Here is a 15,352-nt window from a genome sequence, read left to right on the forward strand (position 1 = left end):
TTACAAGGTTCGCCATTTTTGATGTCACGTGATAATTATGTAAACAATGTCTGTCCAGTTTGTGCGAACTTGCACCTCTATACTTAGTCTTTTGATATATATAACCTAAATTACTGTTCTGAACGAGACAACAGACAGAGAATGTTTTATTTAAAAACGTCACAAAACCTTCTCGCTACCTTAAAAAGACATTAGAATATACAGCGTCTTTGCTGAGATATGGAATTTATTTATTTAAATTATAAATTTATGTAAATTATTATATTATCAGAGATACATTACTTTAACTTAGCCGAGAAACGTTATACAAAAAAGACTTTCACTAATAAACAAACAATATTTATTTAATTCTTCGTCAAATAAAAAAAATAACAACATTGTGTGCACATGTGACCACAGTATGAAGGTTCGAAAAGACACATCCAAAGCGTATGCCTTGTGCGTCATGCCAAACCAAACCAGACAGAGTAATATATAACCCAAAATTAAACTTTTGCAAAAACGTCAGACTACATTTAACTCTTTTTAAAAATTTTTTATTCAGTACTTTTTACGGCACTTGTTTCTAAATATACTAGTAACACTCGTCTGAAGTTATGTGGCGCCCTCAATGTCTGAACTAAGCAATATACTGGCGTTTACACAAGAAAAATTAGATGTAATGTTTATGCATTCGTGCATTATTTCACACTTTTCTTAACTTAATTAATGTTATTTTTATTCACTTTAACCAGTACGCAAATTGTCTTATTGACGCACATCCAATGTGTCTTGATTTTTTTTCAGGAAACTTTTTACCACAAATTTTCAAATGGTTCACTGTTTATTGCGTGTCAGATTGTTTAGACAGTAAAACCTTAATAAATCGAGCAGTGAAATCGGAAACGATATCAAATTATCTTCTGTCACTAATGAAGCACAATATTTTTAATACATGCTGACTATTGCACATGTATACATTTATATAAAAGGTCATCAGCTGTGTTCGGCCAATTTTTTTACAGCCGTTCCGAGAATTATTCTGACAGTCAGTTAGCAAGGTGACTTACAACTTTGCAACACACTTTGGCCAACACTTTCCAAATACTGTAATTCTCAGAACAGCTGTAACAAGTTTATTCACCAAACCAAAGTTACTTTTGTGGTACCACATACCCATGGGTAAAAAGTTAGTACCGGTATGTAGAAAGTACTGTAGAATACTTTATTTTCGCTTGGAATTTATTTTCGCTATTTTCGCTGAAGGGATGATTCCGTGAAAATAAAATCCAGCGAATATACTTTTTTTCCTATATTTCACATTAAATTCATCAAAAATCAGTGAAAATAAATTCCATACAAAACACTCAAAAAGCCTTTTGAGCGAAAATTAATTCCAGCGAAAATAAAGTATTCCACAGTATGTACTGTATTCAGGCAGACTGAATTACTGTAAAAATTCAATTTCACTGATTTTTTTTTTAGTTGAGTGTAAATATAGGGGAAAAATGTACATTTGCTGGATTATACTTTCACTGAATTAAAGTATTTTACAGTACGTTTGAACAACAATTCATGTGAATAGGTTTGGGATCTAACAAAAATGCCATTGTACAAATAAATTTCAGAGTGCAATCAGAGTCAATTCAGTTGTGTGGGTGTGATTCTTACTTAGTATTAGCAGGCAGTGTTATTTCGGAATACTTTGCCTACATTTACTGAGTGCCTCGATATTCATGCACTGCCAAGTTCACTAGGAGAGGTCATGTACTCGGTCAGGGGAAAGACCAAACCTCAGCCCCCATATTTATAAAGGTGTGATAACAACGGATAAACGCACAACTCCAATCAAAATAGTGGCAATACAATATCAAAGTAAAAACAGTTATGAAACAGTTGAACCCCGAAGTGCTTTTATTCCAATACTCTTATTACAGAAAAGTACAGCAATTTCCAACAATGTACAGATAAGTGAAAATAGATACATATAGGTAGTATGCTATGATGTTGCCACAAAGCTGTTGACATGCCAGATGTTAACACAATAACTAAGTACTCAATATCACATGTCTGATAGATTTGACAATATAAGAAGACAACTACACCCAGTTTAGAGAATAAAATATAGAAAGCTGGCAATTATCACTGGTATAGTAATTGTTTTCATAATAATTACAATTAAGCGTAATAATTAAGATTGGATTTTTTCTTGGCCTGTACTTCCAATATGCCGTCCATATAGTCTTCATGTGTAAGTTCACTGGCTCCACGACGTAATGCAATCATACCCTGTCAAGCAAAAAATAAATTTCAATCAATTAACTGACTGACTGACTGATTCATACTGAGTTTTAATTTTCCTATTTGCTATGTTTCTGAGTGTGTGATGCAACAGGAGGGGGATTTACCACAGACCTTAGTATGCCAGTTTTTCACAAGTTGAATTCACATCCTTGGTCATTGTCTCTCAGAGATCCAAGATGTCTCTAATAATATGACGACAAGTGTATCAAAATTGACCAAACTCATTTTGCTTACTAGTTTGATATTGTTACACAAATGGTGGTCATACATTGGTAATATTGACAATATAACTGATCAACCCATACTGAAATTTATTTTAATCAGTACATGACAGCTACATTTACTTGCCAGGAAATGGAATTTCCAGCACTAGGACATCAATGTCGACTGGAAATCCACTACAGAATCTATCTCTCATTCTGGGTGGCTCACATTCTAAATGGTTACCCCAATTTTGAAATATAAACGTTGGTCAAAACCAATATAATTCAAAATAAAAACTAAGTTGGGTACATGTACCTTTGGCTTTTCTGCTGATTTTTAATTAGCAAAATGTCAAGAAATTCCTGTATGACAAGCGTGTTAGCAGCATATACTATCACAGATAACAGGGCTCCCTATTTGAAATCATATCAAGGTATCGGGAAGATACTTACAGCTTCAACACAAACAGCTTTACACATGGCACCGTTAAAATCATCAGTACATCGAGCAAGTTCTTCAAAGTTGACATCAGCACTGGAAATAAATTATTATTTAAACAAAACTATAATCTATTCCAGTCTGGAAATCAATAATACAAGGTCTGTTTGAACACCACAATTACCATCTACATATGATTATAACTCCCAGTAAATTAAGTGTTAGTGTTTATTGTTATAGCATAGGACTGGTTCATCTGAGAACGCCACTTAACCTAGAAGAGAAGGCATTGATACTGCAGCAATTAATTCAATAGACAAAAACAGTTCCTTGAAATACATATCTATAAATATGGCTTGTTCCCTGCCAACTTGAGTGACCCAGCATTTTGGGTTTGTGAGAGGACTGTAGATTTTTTATTTCCAGAGAATAGAGTAGAAAGTCTTCATTAGCAGGGAAAATAAAGATGCTTGTCATAATACCCCACACACATTGCCAGAAACAAATTAAACTGTTGACTTTGTGTAGTATGGTTTGGGCATTCAGAGCAGTGCAAACACCACATTGTTAAAGCGAGGGAGTCGTCACCTGGGCATGCGTCAGATGGCCACAGCGTGTCATTGTTTACAAACAAGTGTCTACCCATGATCCTTTGCGTTTTTTGCGTGTGTTACTGTCGCTTAGGACTCAATTCCCACGCGTGCACAGGTGACAACCCGCTCTCGCTTTAAATACATTTAAATTTGAGTACATTTATGCATACAATTCTCACCTAACATTCATTTTCCTTGAATGGATTTGCATAATTCTAGCTCTAGCTTCTTCATTGGGCACTGGAAATTCAATTTTTCTGTCAAGTCGCCCTGATCTTAGTAAAGCAGGATCTAATATGTCTACCCTGTTAGTCGCAGCTATCACCTAGGTAGAAAAAACATTAATTTTTTTACGTATTTATTTATATTTTGATAACATTCAGGAAGTAAACCATAGTCTCCAACTTCAGAAAAAACAATGATATTGACATGTGCGTGTTGAGGCTGGAGGTTTCTTTGCATTTACATAGTGTGAGAGTTCACTGAAATCACGCATGATGTGATATTGCTGCAATGCATGTGTCAAAACAGCTGCATCAGACCTCTAGGTACATAATTTTGACAACAATCCTACATCCTCAGACATTTTGTGATTTTTGTTTTTATTTTCTCAAATCCATCTGACCACAGGGCTACTGATTTGAGTTTTCCCCAGCCAGACTAAATAGCTACCTGTGCCAGGCGGGCAGTACTTTCAAACACTGGAGTTTGATTGTGATTAAACAGCATGCTCACTTTTATTAATGCAAAAATCACACTTTACGTACCTTAATTGACTCATTAGAAGAGAATCCATCTAATTGGTTGAGTAATTCCAACATAGTTCTTTGTACTTCTCTGTCACCAGCTTTTTCACTGTCAAATCGTTTTGTTCCAATAGCATCTAATTCATCAATAAATATAATGGCAGGTAGCTTTTCTTTGGCAAGAGCAAAGGCATCTCTCACCAGCTTAGCACCATCACCAATGAACATCTGTACTAACTGTGGACCAGCTAACTTTAAAAATGTGGACTGAAATAGGATAGTTTGAACGATTTAATATTATATTGGATTTATACAGCAGACCACAAGTGGTTGTTAAATATGTATGAACATTTTCCAAAAACAGGTCACAGTTTATAAATGTGTTCTTTCAATCAACAGATCAAATAAGATGACTTGGTAAGATATGGATTAAAGTGACATTGCTTACTTTGGTCTGTGCAGCACATGCTCTGGCCATCAGTGTCTTACCCGTTCCTGGTGCTCCGTACAGCAACACTCCTAGAAATAGACAAGGTACGATACATTTAATTCCTTGGGCATCAATTCAAACTTGTGTTAGATTGGTAATTTTAGTTTTCCCACACAATGTGTATTATCTCTCACTCAAAACCCTGATAGAACTACTGACAAATAGTGAATATTAATTAGTTACAAAGTAATGTGATTACCTTTTGGTGGCTGAATTCCAAGGTTTTCAAATCTGTCTTTGTGAGTCATTGGTAATACAACAGCCTCTACAAGCTATAATGTACAATAAATTTATAATAAATCAATAGATTTAAATGAATGTAAATCTGAAAATATAGGATGAGCAGGCAAGAAGTATTAGAATACCAATGTTTTTCATATTTTATAAAGAATACTTGATCTCTATGAAGCAACTGGGAAGATTGAATATTCAAATGGCTGTACTTCGGCATTTCACTATGCCCTATTAAATAAAAAATAAAAATTAACTAAGGAAGGAATAAAATATGGTTGTGTCTTAGGTGTGTGTCGGGGGATGTTTATTTATCAAGGTAAACTTATGATATTAAAACTCATTATATAAATAAATGCAATAAATAAATCTGTATTATCCAGCCTACCTCCTGAATTTGTTTATCTAAACCACCAATATCGCTGTATTGTTCTGTTGGTCGTTCATCAACTTCCATGGCTTTAACTCGAGAATCAAATCTAGAAAATAATACGAGAAAAATAATTATTGCAGCTCATGATTTAGAGCAAGTCATTATTACTATGCTTTTAGTTATCAATTGTAAAATAACAAGCATTAGTATACCAACATTGGCTGTGAATAATTAATTGAATATGCATATCGTGTCAAATACACAAAGCAAAAAACGTGATTTATCAAGGGGTCTCGCGAAAGGGGCATTTATGCATTGAAAATGGATAAAAAAAACATCTACATACATGGGTTTTTTATACTGTGGAATACTTTATTTTCGCGGGGATTTTATTTCTGCTTATTTCGCGGTAGGGAAATTAGCGCGAAAATAAAAACACCGCGAAGTGTTGTTTTAGCATCTCATGAATAATTAATGAGGCCAGCTTGCCGCCATATTGGATCTTAGTGAATAACACGCTACTTTTCTACACACTCTCTAAAACAGTACACAAGTTATTAAATGACAAAATTAAGTTTTATTTCCTTTACATAAATATTTATACATACAAATACTAGTACAATAAAAAAATGGCAATATTAATTCACAATTTCAAAAGTTCGTTCAGTTCCGATGTAGGGCAAATATTCATAGCCAATACTAGTATTTTACACGATTTTCTTAAACAAGTCCCGCCTGTGTAAATCCACTGACGACTATGTCATGACGACTGGATAAAATTTCATGACATTTAATCAATCATTTAGCATGCAATGGTTTCATCAGCGATGTACTGAGATCTACCTGGTTAACGTCAATACCTGTAACGTCTACACTGTTGTCGAGTGACTCGGTAACTTTGTCTGCATACCAAGACTGGAAACAGTTCTTTAATTCGTCTTTGAATTCTTTGTTGACTGCCAAATCTAATGGCTGTAGTCGATCGGTGCAACACGCTGGAATATATACCACATGTTTATGATTTCTTTGCAGTATTTCATGCATCTCTTTAGATCGGTGGGCTCTGTAAACATCGAACAAACACAGAGCTCGTTGATTTTCTTGGAGGCCAAGTAGAGTGCGTTGATTTTTGAAGTACGGCACAATTACTTTCTCTGCATACCGAATCATGGAATCTTCATTACTCCAGTGAGAAGTGGTTTGTGTGATATCCCAAGACTCGGGAAAATTTACTTTTGGGCGACAACGTTCAGTTTTCCCAGCATAGATGAGTTGAGGTGGCAGTAAATGTCCTGCTTTACTGATCGCCAACAGTACGGTGATTTGCCGCTTGTCGTCAATGCCATTCACTGTAACTTGCTGACTTCCTCGTTCTTCCAAAGTCCATTCTCCGCCAGGAACCAAACTAACACCGGTCTGATCCCAATTAACGATCAACTCATTCGGGATATCATGTTCAGACACCACATTCTTAAATCGAGGAACGCAAATTTGATATCGTCAAAATCACTTGGAAGTTTCTTTACCCCTTTCGTGCCTTTTCTCTTTACAAAATTCATCCGCTTCAGAAGTGACTTCGCCCAGGATTTACTAATGTTTACTGTTCCCCCATACTGTTGAAGTTTTCTATCGACTTTTTGCACTATTCCTTGTGTTGCAGCCATAACAATTCTTGTATTTATTACCCCACCACTTACACGCACTTTACGAATCCACTGCTGCGCCTTGATATCGAGCTCACGGCTGATGAGAAGTGGTTGACCCCGTTGACCCTTCGGTAAAGCTGTGACAATTGAACTCGAATCTTGTTTTTGTTTCCTTACATAAGAATCTCTCATGCTTCTGACGCTACTCTCAGAAACATTTTTTCCAAGATCTTTGCTAAACTTTCGAACGGTCTTCATGACACCATTTTCGAGAGCCGATCGTCCAATTTTTGCCCGAACTTCATCAGAATAAAAATTGTAGTCACCACGTTTTCGTTTGCGGGACACAGAAACACTTTGTTCAACAGCGGTGTTAGCAGCTTCGATGGCTTTAGCCTCGACGAGGGATACTTCTGCACGTGGGTCAGGAAGACCGAGACCCGGAGATGACGGTGGATTAACTTGCTTTAACCAGTTCGTTAACAGAGACATGGTGTATACAGTACTCGAACGTAAATTAAACTGACAAACTTGATGAAAATCACTGGTTTTTAAAGGTAAAAACCTTTGTTCTTTGGCGTTAATGTGTTCTATTATTAAAACAGGTACTGACTTTTGTATCGAAGTCTAGACCTAGGAAGGTGTGTTTATTTTTCATTCAAACATTAAGTAGCTTCTGCATTTACTAATCAAAATCTGGAGCATTTCCTGCCCAACTGGGCAAGTGTTGATCCCGGAAGTTAATCCCGCGAATTCTCTATTCAACTCCGCGAAAATAAAATCCCGCAAAAATGTCGGGTATCTTGAAATCGCGAAAATAAAATACCGCGAAAATAAAATATTCCACAGTAGTATGTTTTCTTTATTGAAATCACAGCATTCATGTCCGCATGGATTCAACTCATTGCAGGAAGTTTTACAGAGCTATATGAAAGAGGACCAGCTGAGAAGTATGTAAAGTCATGATTGCATATCCTGTCAACACTTCGAGTCAGGCCGCTGTCAAACTTTGTATCTCAGTAATTGACAGCCAGTGTAAGTTGTCTCCCTTAGCCCTTTAACGGCCAATTGAATACACAATGTGACAAAACATTAGTTCTTTTACTTCAAAACTTCTGGCAAAACACAATAGAATTTTTGAAAGCCATCCAACTACCCGTGACTTAACCAAAATCGACACTTACCGAGGGGTCACTGTAACTAGTGATGTGTATCTATAAAATACAGAATAATAATTTATCAAACTTACTCTTGGGGAAGAGTTTCTAAGATTAAATATGAATCTTTATTTACACCAACCAGATCACCAGGTTTTAACTGTTCAGCATCCACAAGACCAATAACAGGCAGAAAATAGGTCTGTTAAAATAAAGATGCAACACATAATATTAGATGGCTGTTAATAATAAGATAATTTAGTAGTTTCACAGTGTAAGACAGATTGTAGCGTAATATTGGAATACAACTAACAACATATTTTAATTATATGTCAAAATCAAATCAGTGCATTAGTTTTGTGCACATTCAAATACATGTATAAAGCAAATTGAGAATGGTCATTGAGTTAACATAACCACAATGACAATGATATCAACAACATCAAAACAAATAAGTTTTATTGGAAACTATTATGAGACATATCTGATTGTCTGAATTTGTGCTTTTCAGTGTGTTCAAATGCTGTTTCAGCATTCCATTTAAAAGTGGGTTTGTATTTCCCTTGCTAAGCTTTTGAATAGATTTAGAACATGTTACAGATTCAAAATATATAAATGTATATATAAAGAACAACTGATATGTGCACCATATTACTGGTTACAATGTTCAGAGCAAAATGTAATTACTTGTGTGAATATAAAGGCTATCCTGAATGCAAGTGGTATAAAGGTGTGTATGTTTGTATTAATAAGTTGAATTGGGATACTGAATCCTCACAGCTACAAGATATAACATGACATACTTACTTGTCTAGTGGATGTCTTTATAACAGCACATTTCCCTTTTCTTTGTGAATCTAAGTCTACATTAGCGCCATCTTCTTCAGCTTGGTCTTCTGGATCAACATCAAGTAGCTATGGCAACAACAAAAATCACAAAATTGGTCTGAGACATAAATGTTTTCCCTCACTATGGAAAATAAGACTTTGAGCTTCAGTCAAAAGACAAACAAATCATTATAGGCAGCATATATCATTAAGGTAGCGAGACTATTATTTGTGTTGAAAATTACGATTTTCACATTTATTTATTAATTGATGAAATGCACTATAAACTTTCATCTGATAAAGTCAACATAACATAGAATGTCATGTAAGTTGGTTAAAATGTAGATTTTCTGAAGGGGAGCATGACAGCGACAGTATGACAGCAACAGTAGTGTTTTCCAAAATCAACAACACAGGTTTAATCTGTGTGCCTATAAGTTTCAAAGATAAACTCAAGACAAAGCAATGTAAGGATGTGTTATCAGTAGCTATCTGACACACAATGAGTGTTTCCAAACATTTGAGTGGTTTGTCTCCGCCTCTGTTTGTTTCACAGATTAGTCATTTGCATATGAATGTGTCAGACACAAGGTCACACAGCCACTGAAAAAAATCATTGATTTTGGTGTTTTCATCTGCCGATTTTATTATAGCTATCCCATTCCTTTATTTTTTGGTTTCCAATAGCCTTACACATTTGGATGCCCCTACACATGTTAAAACAGACCTTAATGGGAAAACAAATTGATTGTGTCGATAAACAAGCTTGAAAATCTTTGCTGTTACTTCATTGACGTTTTCTAGGAGTTTATGTTTTTCAAAATACAAGGTCTTTAACAAAAAATAACGTATACTTATTGTCATCGGATTACCACAAAATTTTCACAGCTTTAAGGTGACAGTGAGAGGAACTTGAATGTGTCCAGACAAACTATTTCATCGATTATTTACCAACGAGTTGTGGTTTGAGTAGGGGGCAATGCGACTAAAACAGTAATTGAAATTCAGCACACTATTTTTTAAAACGCGTTGCTTGAATAAAACTGACCAGACACATTCAATTTACCAGATTATTGAACAACTAGGAAAAGTGAAAAAAATACTTCTTATCACCAGCATAAATGCGTAATTATTTTTTTTACAGAAAAAGTAATTTTTCACCTTTGATTGAGTAACGCGTCATAGAATGCGAATGCAGATACGAGCATGACAAACACATCTTTGAAAAGCTTGAAGTCTGGCGATTCTAAAAATATATACTTTCCTGGGTCTATTTGTAGTCATTTAGTCACAATTAGAAGATGAAAACAAGTATGCAAATAATAGTCCCGCTACCTTAAGACATTACCATTTGTTGTATGAGTGCATGCTTCGAGGTATGCTGGATTAACTGTCATTTAAATTAAAAATTAAATTAAATTTAAATTTTTTTCAGAGTCATGATTTCTCAGTTTGCATAGAACTCAGGCCAGCCATATAATAACATATAGGATAAGCACCAAATATTGCAGGCTCTCATTTGATTCGGGGTAGGAAGAAAGACAGTTGAAGTTAACTACCGGTACCTTGTCTCTAGGATGCCTGGACTCTTAAATTACAACACTTGATTGATTGATTTATTTGGAAAGACTTACGCCACAAGTCCCATTTACAGGCTCCACACACACACATCAAAATACAATAAATATATACTAATCAAGCACATTCTACTATATTAATATTATCATACATACAAAGATACAAATACTAATCAAGCACATTTTACTATATTATTATTATCATAGACAAAGAATCAAATACTGTCTACGTTAACAATGAAATGTATTCACACATGACAAATACTGCATTCAATAATTGAAAAAATTATATCTTACCTCAATCACATTGGATACCAAATAAGGTAAAGTTTTATTGACTTTGATTTTTTCTGTATTCTCTTTTATTTTCTCCTTCTGTGCTTGTAACTCATGCGATATACGCATGGTTTCACTCTTCATTATCTGATGGATGGAGTAGCATGTTAACATATACTATAAAATTTGTATTAAAGCAGTGATAATGCAACAGAGCTTCTACAATTATGAAAAATCATGAATTTTTGGGTTTCAATTATTTCAAAAGAATGGGTTCAACTTTTATTAGAGAGATGTGGGTTCTAATACATATTTTACAGTATAAACTGAAAAAGTACATGATATCTCAGGTCTAAGATGCAATGAATAGTTGATTTTTTAGACCAACAAGCTGCAATGGTTGAGTCAAAGCAAAGCGATTTACAATATTGTACCTGATTGGCTACTCAACCATAACACCTAACAGTAAGACCAATGGGAGATCAGTTTGTTTGTCAACAAGTTTTTTTTCAACTTATCAAATTCTGCCTTGTATATGTGCTTTGACTCAACTGTAATAATTCCTATTTTGTTTCAGTTTTTGTTAATCCAAGTAAGACTGAGCTAAATAAATACATAGAGGGTACAATCATAGGTTGTATAGGATGTACATAGAACATATACCTCGCTAACATACCTTGATTTCATTGTCTAAGAGTCGGGTTCTTTGAATTATTTCATCTGTTGACATGCGCAATACCTCCTCACCAACAGATTCCTATAAACAAAAATATTATGTACAGAATTAGCTGGGAGTACATAACCTGAATAGACCATATGTATGTGATGTGACCGGACAAAAAATAATTATTTTTGGAAAAATATGTTGTTTATTGCATGAAGAGCACAATAATTCCTGAAGGCTGATTAGTTTACTACTGTAAAATACTTTATTTTCGCTTGGGATTAACTTTCACTATTTTCGCTGAAGGAATGATTCAGTGAAAATAAAATCCAGCAAATTTACCTTTTTTTTTATGTTTTACATTCAAAAATAAATTCCATACAAAACCCCCAAAAATTAATTTCAGCTAAAAATAAAGTATTTTAAAGTATATGGCAATGTACAGAGATGCTTCAAAACAATAAATTTTATTTCCAAATGTTTTCGACAAGTGATATTTTCACAGCACCAAGGTTAAAATACGACCCCTGAGTCACGAATTAACGCACACCACAGTTAGTTGACAATATCAGTGTTTATGTTAATGCGGTTTATAATAGCAGATAAAACTTCCATGAACTCTGCGTAATGCTCGAGACAATAGAATTATAAATTAGAAGAACAGAAAAATAGCTGCTTGAACATTTTGCTGAGAAGTTGCTTTGCATGGAATTCAAATGTCTACTAACTATATGATTTAGACTTAGTTTAATTGAAACAGAATTGGCAGTCTCATATAATTCAGAACGTACTATCTACTATGTGTATGACAACATGCTACTGTTGATTTATCGAAGATAATATTTGGTAATCGTAGTCCTAAATAACTATTAAAAATAGCTAGACGTTTCGAGCAATGGCTCTTTATCGATAGCATAGAAGCAAGTGTGATAACGTACAGGTAGAACATAGGAACGTAAGAACGCGCATGAACTATAAGTTAGAATCACAACAAATTCCACAATAGAACAAATAACGCGCCTTAGGTAGTGAGCTCAACAAATGAGTTGAACTGTTTGTTAATACCACGGGGTTCTTTAGTACCAAGGCGGAATATAGTTTCCTCCTCGACACGCCTGAGCTGATTTTCGTTGCCATTGACAACACATACACCAGAAATAGACATATCTGTAATATTATGTCCACTAGAATTAAAATGAAGTGAAACCGGATAATAACGATTTTTCTGTCTAGTTTGCCGTAGATGCTCAGCAAACCGATCACCCAGTCGACGAACTGTAGAACCAATATAAAGTTTCCCGCATCTAATACATGAAATGCAATATACAACATTCATAGTGATACAACTGAACGGATATTTGACCTCAACATCTCCCTTGGGACCAAATATACGATTAGTGTCTGTAATAAAAGGACAAGTATTACACCTAGGACGATTACACGGGACAGAACCATATTTCTCAGGGTCTCCCGTTTCACCCGTATGCACCAATAACCCCCTTAAATTAGTGTCACGGCGCCAGGCAGTAGTAGGCATTAGTGGAAACGTAGAACTTGTCTCCTCACTGGTCTGTAAAATGTGAAAATGTTTGTACATAATGTTTTTAATCCTGACATTTAAAGGATGGTACGTAAGTGCCAAAATTACACGATCCTGATTGTCACGGGAAACCGTAGAACCAATACAATCAGTTCTTGACATTGACACAACCTTGGCCAATGCTTTCCCAGTGACATTACGAGGATAACCCCGTTTTCTGAAATAATCACATAAAATCCTCGCCTGGTTACGGAAATCAGTATCATCGCTGCAAATACGACGTACCCGGAGTAACTGCGAGTAAGGTATGGAGTCCTTCATTCTAGTAGGATGTGATGATTCATACTGTAAATTAGCCCTGAGTACAGTCCTGTAGGTTGGCCTCCTTCCGTTGATCATTCGGCCCCCACAGTCCTGAGAAGTCGCATAGACCGGGGATTCGACACTATTGTGAAAGAGTGTATCGGGCGATTTAAGAGGCATTCAGCTTTGCAGTTAAAAAATAAGCAGGTCGATACGTCTAACTATTCTAAATACCTTAACTGGAAGCAAAATTACATAAGATTTCCCACTAGGGTCGATCAAATCGACATTTTCCAACGTCAACCGAAAATATACGCCGCCATCTTGTTCTTGACGCATTCATAAACAAAACGTTGTTTCGTTGCGTAAAACTTGCTTTCGCCAACGTTCCAGTGCTGTAGGTTCATTTTTCGGCCACAAAAAAGGTATTTGTGATCGCTAGATTAGTCGATAGATGTTTTAGCTGGTTACAATCATGAAAACTGCAGAACGGTTCTCCGCCATAAATTTGTAGGCGGGTGTCGAATCCTCGGTCTATGCAACTTCTCAGGACTGTGGGGGCCGAATGATCAACGGAAGGAGGCCAACCTACAGGACTGTACTCAGGGCTAACTGTAAATAACAATGTGAATCAGTAGGTTTAGTGTAGATAGATGTAGAAATGCGATCACCATCTACCTTAGTAGAAATATCGAGAAATGGTAGTGTTATTTCTGATATCTCATGTGTGTATTGTATGGCGGGATTAAAGTTCTTCACAAAGTCAATGAACTGTAATAACTCATCCCGATTGCCAGACATAGCACCAAAGCCATCATCAATGTACCTGACATAAAATTCAGGTTTAGTGCCTTGAAAGGACGAAAAAATTAATTCTTCTTCTTGATATGACATGAATAAACATGCATAGCTCGGACCAGTTTATTTATAAACTACTGTTGATTTGGTGTTTTGAATGGATTCAGGATCCATCATCGTGGAATGACTAAGGGATTCTTCGAACCAATAACAAATGTATAAATTTTTGGTCAGCAAATACCAGAAGAGACGGAAGTGAATAAATAAAATCAAACCAATTCATTTATGAATATCAACATTATTTATGTCCCTTAAAAAGTTTTAGACAATTACCTCCCCGTCTTCCCAAATCGCCTTGTCTTCCAAAGTCTGCGCCATCTTGGAAAAGTGTTTGTTGTGAAATTGTATTTCCTCCAATGAGGAACTGTGAGGGCGTATTTCCTGAACATTTTGAATAGCGCAAGCGCAGAAGCTTATTCTTATTTGGCACAAGCGTGGGGTAAACCATTTATAACAAGGGGAAGCCTGCTGAGGAAATCGGGAAATAAACAAAACAAATATTTGGGTGGGCCATTTAATAACTGCCGTAAGCATTTGTTTTCAGTCCAACTCGACATTATATATCTGACATTGCTAACACTTGGGGGATGGAGAGTTTACTCCCGATCCATCATCACATTTACGAAATATTTGGAAAATACATGTATGAAGAATGTATTTATTATTCGTTCACATCGACGAAATAAGATAACATGTAAATTGTGATATCTTGTTCCGGTCATGCGATAAACATCCAAACCAAAACATTGCCACTTTGTACTTAATTTGCACGGCATTGCCACTTTGTACTTAATTTGCACGGCATTGCCACTTTGTACGTAATTTGCATGGCATTGCTGATAATAGATGTTCCTCTATAAAAAATAACTTCGAGACGAACGTCTTAAAGCGCGGAAGTCGTCGCGCAGCGCGTGTTCGAATTTCATGTAAATAAACAATGTATTTTACACGCGTTGTATACGTCGCTATGAGTCCCACATCGAACAGGACGCGGCACGACGACCGCCGCCCTTTAAACATAGAGATGCTGAATTGTTCGAGTTACGGACATCGAGATGTGAACACCGAGTTACACAAATGACCACGCCCATATTTTAGAAACCATGCCCACTCTTGGGACACCACGCCCAAATTATAACTCGATG

The 15,352-nt window shown here is 35.7% G+C and overlaps 1 protein-coding gene across 1 annotated transcript; it reads right to left on the reverse strand.

Annotated features, from left to right (window-relative positions):
• Positions 1–1,864: 1,864 nt before the first annotated feature.
• On the reverse strand, positions 1,865–14,582 carry LOC100376932 (26S proteasome regulatory subunit 6A-B). The gene is made up of 12 exons (XM_002737189.4): positions 14,481–14,582; positions 11,519–11,599; positions 10,864–10,989; positions 8,969–9,076; positions 8,254–8,363; positions 5,374–5,464; positions 4,954–5,026; positions 4,713–4,783; positions 4,286–4,531; positions 3,698–3,843; positions 2,940–3,021; positions 1,865–2,268 (listed from the first exon to the last, which is right to left on the reverse strand). The coding sequence occupies exons 1-12, from the start codon at positions 14,523–14,525 to the stop codon at positions 2,158–2,160; spliced, it is 1,290 nt and encodes a 429-aa protein (XP_002737235.1). The 5' UTR covers positions 14,526–14,582; the 3' UTR covers positions 1,865–2,157.
• Between the last annotated feature and the right edge of the window lie 770 nt (positions 14,583–15,352).

Source organism: Saccoglossus kowalevskii, chromosome 7 (assembly GCF_978046115.1).
Source record: "Saccoglossus kowalevskii chromosome 7, keSacKowa6.1, whole genome shotgun sequence".
Taxonomy (NCBI): Eukaryota; Metazoa; Hemichordata; class Enteropneusta; family Harrimaniidae; genus Saccoglossus; species Saccoglossus kowalevskii.

Excerpts from the sequence above, each read along its gene's own strand:
- LOC100376932 (XM_002737189.4), bottom strand. The coding sequence starts at position 14,525 with ATGGCGCAGACTTTGGAAGACAAGGCGATTTGGGAAGACGGGGAG. Across the intron at positions 3,844-4,285 it reads CTTCTAATGAGTCAATTAAG|GTGATAGCTGCGACTAACAG; the intron begins GTACGTAAAGTG and ends TTTTCTACCTAG. Across the intron at positions 3,022-3,697 it reads TCAAGGAAAATGAATGTTAG|TGCTGATGTCAACTTTGAAG; the intron begins GTGAGAATTGTA and ends ATTTATTTCCAG.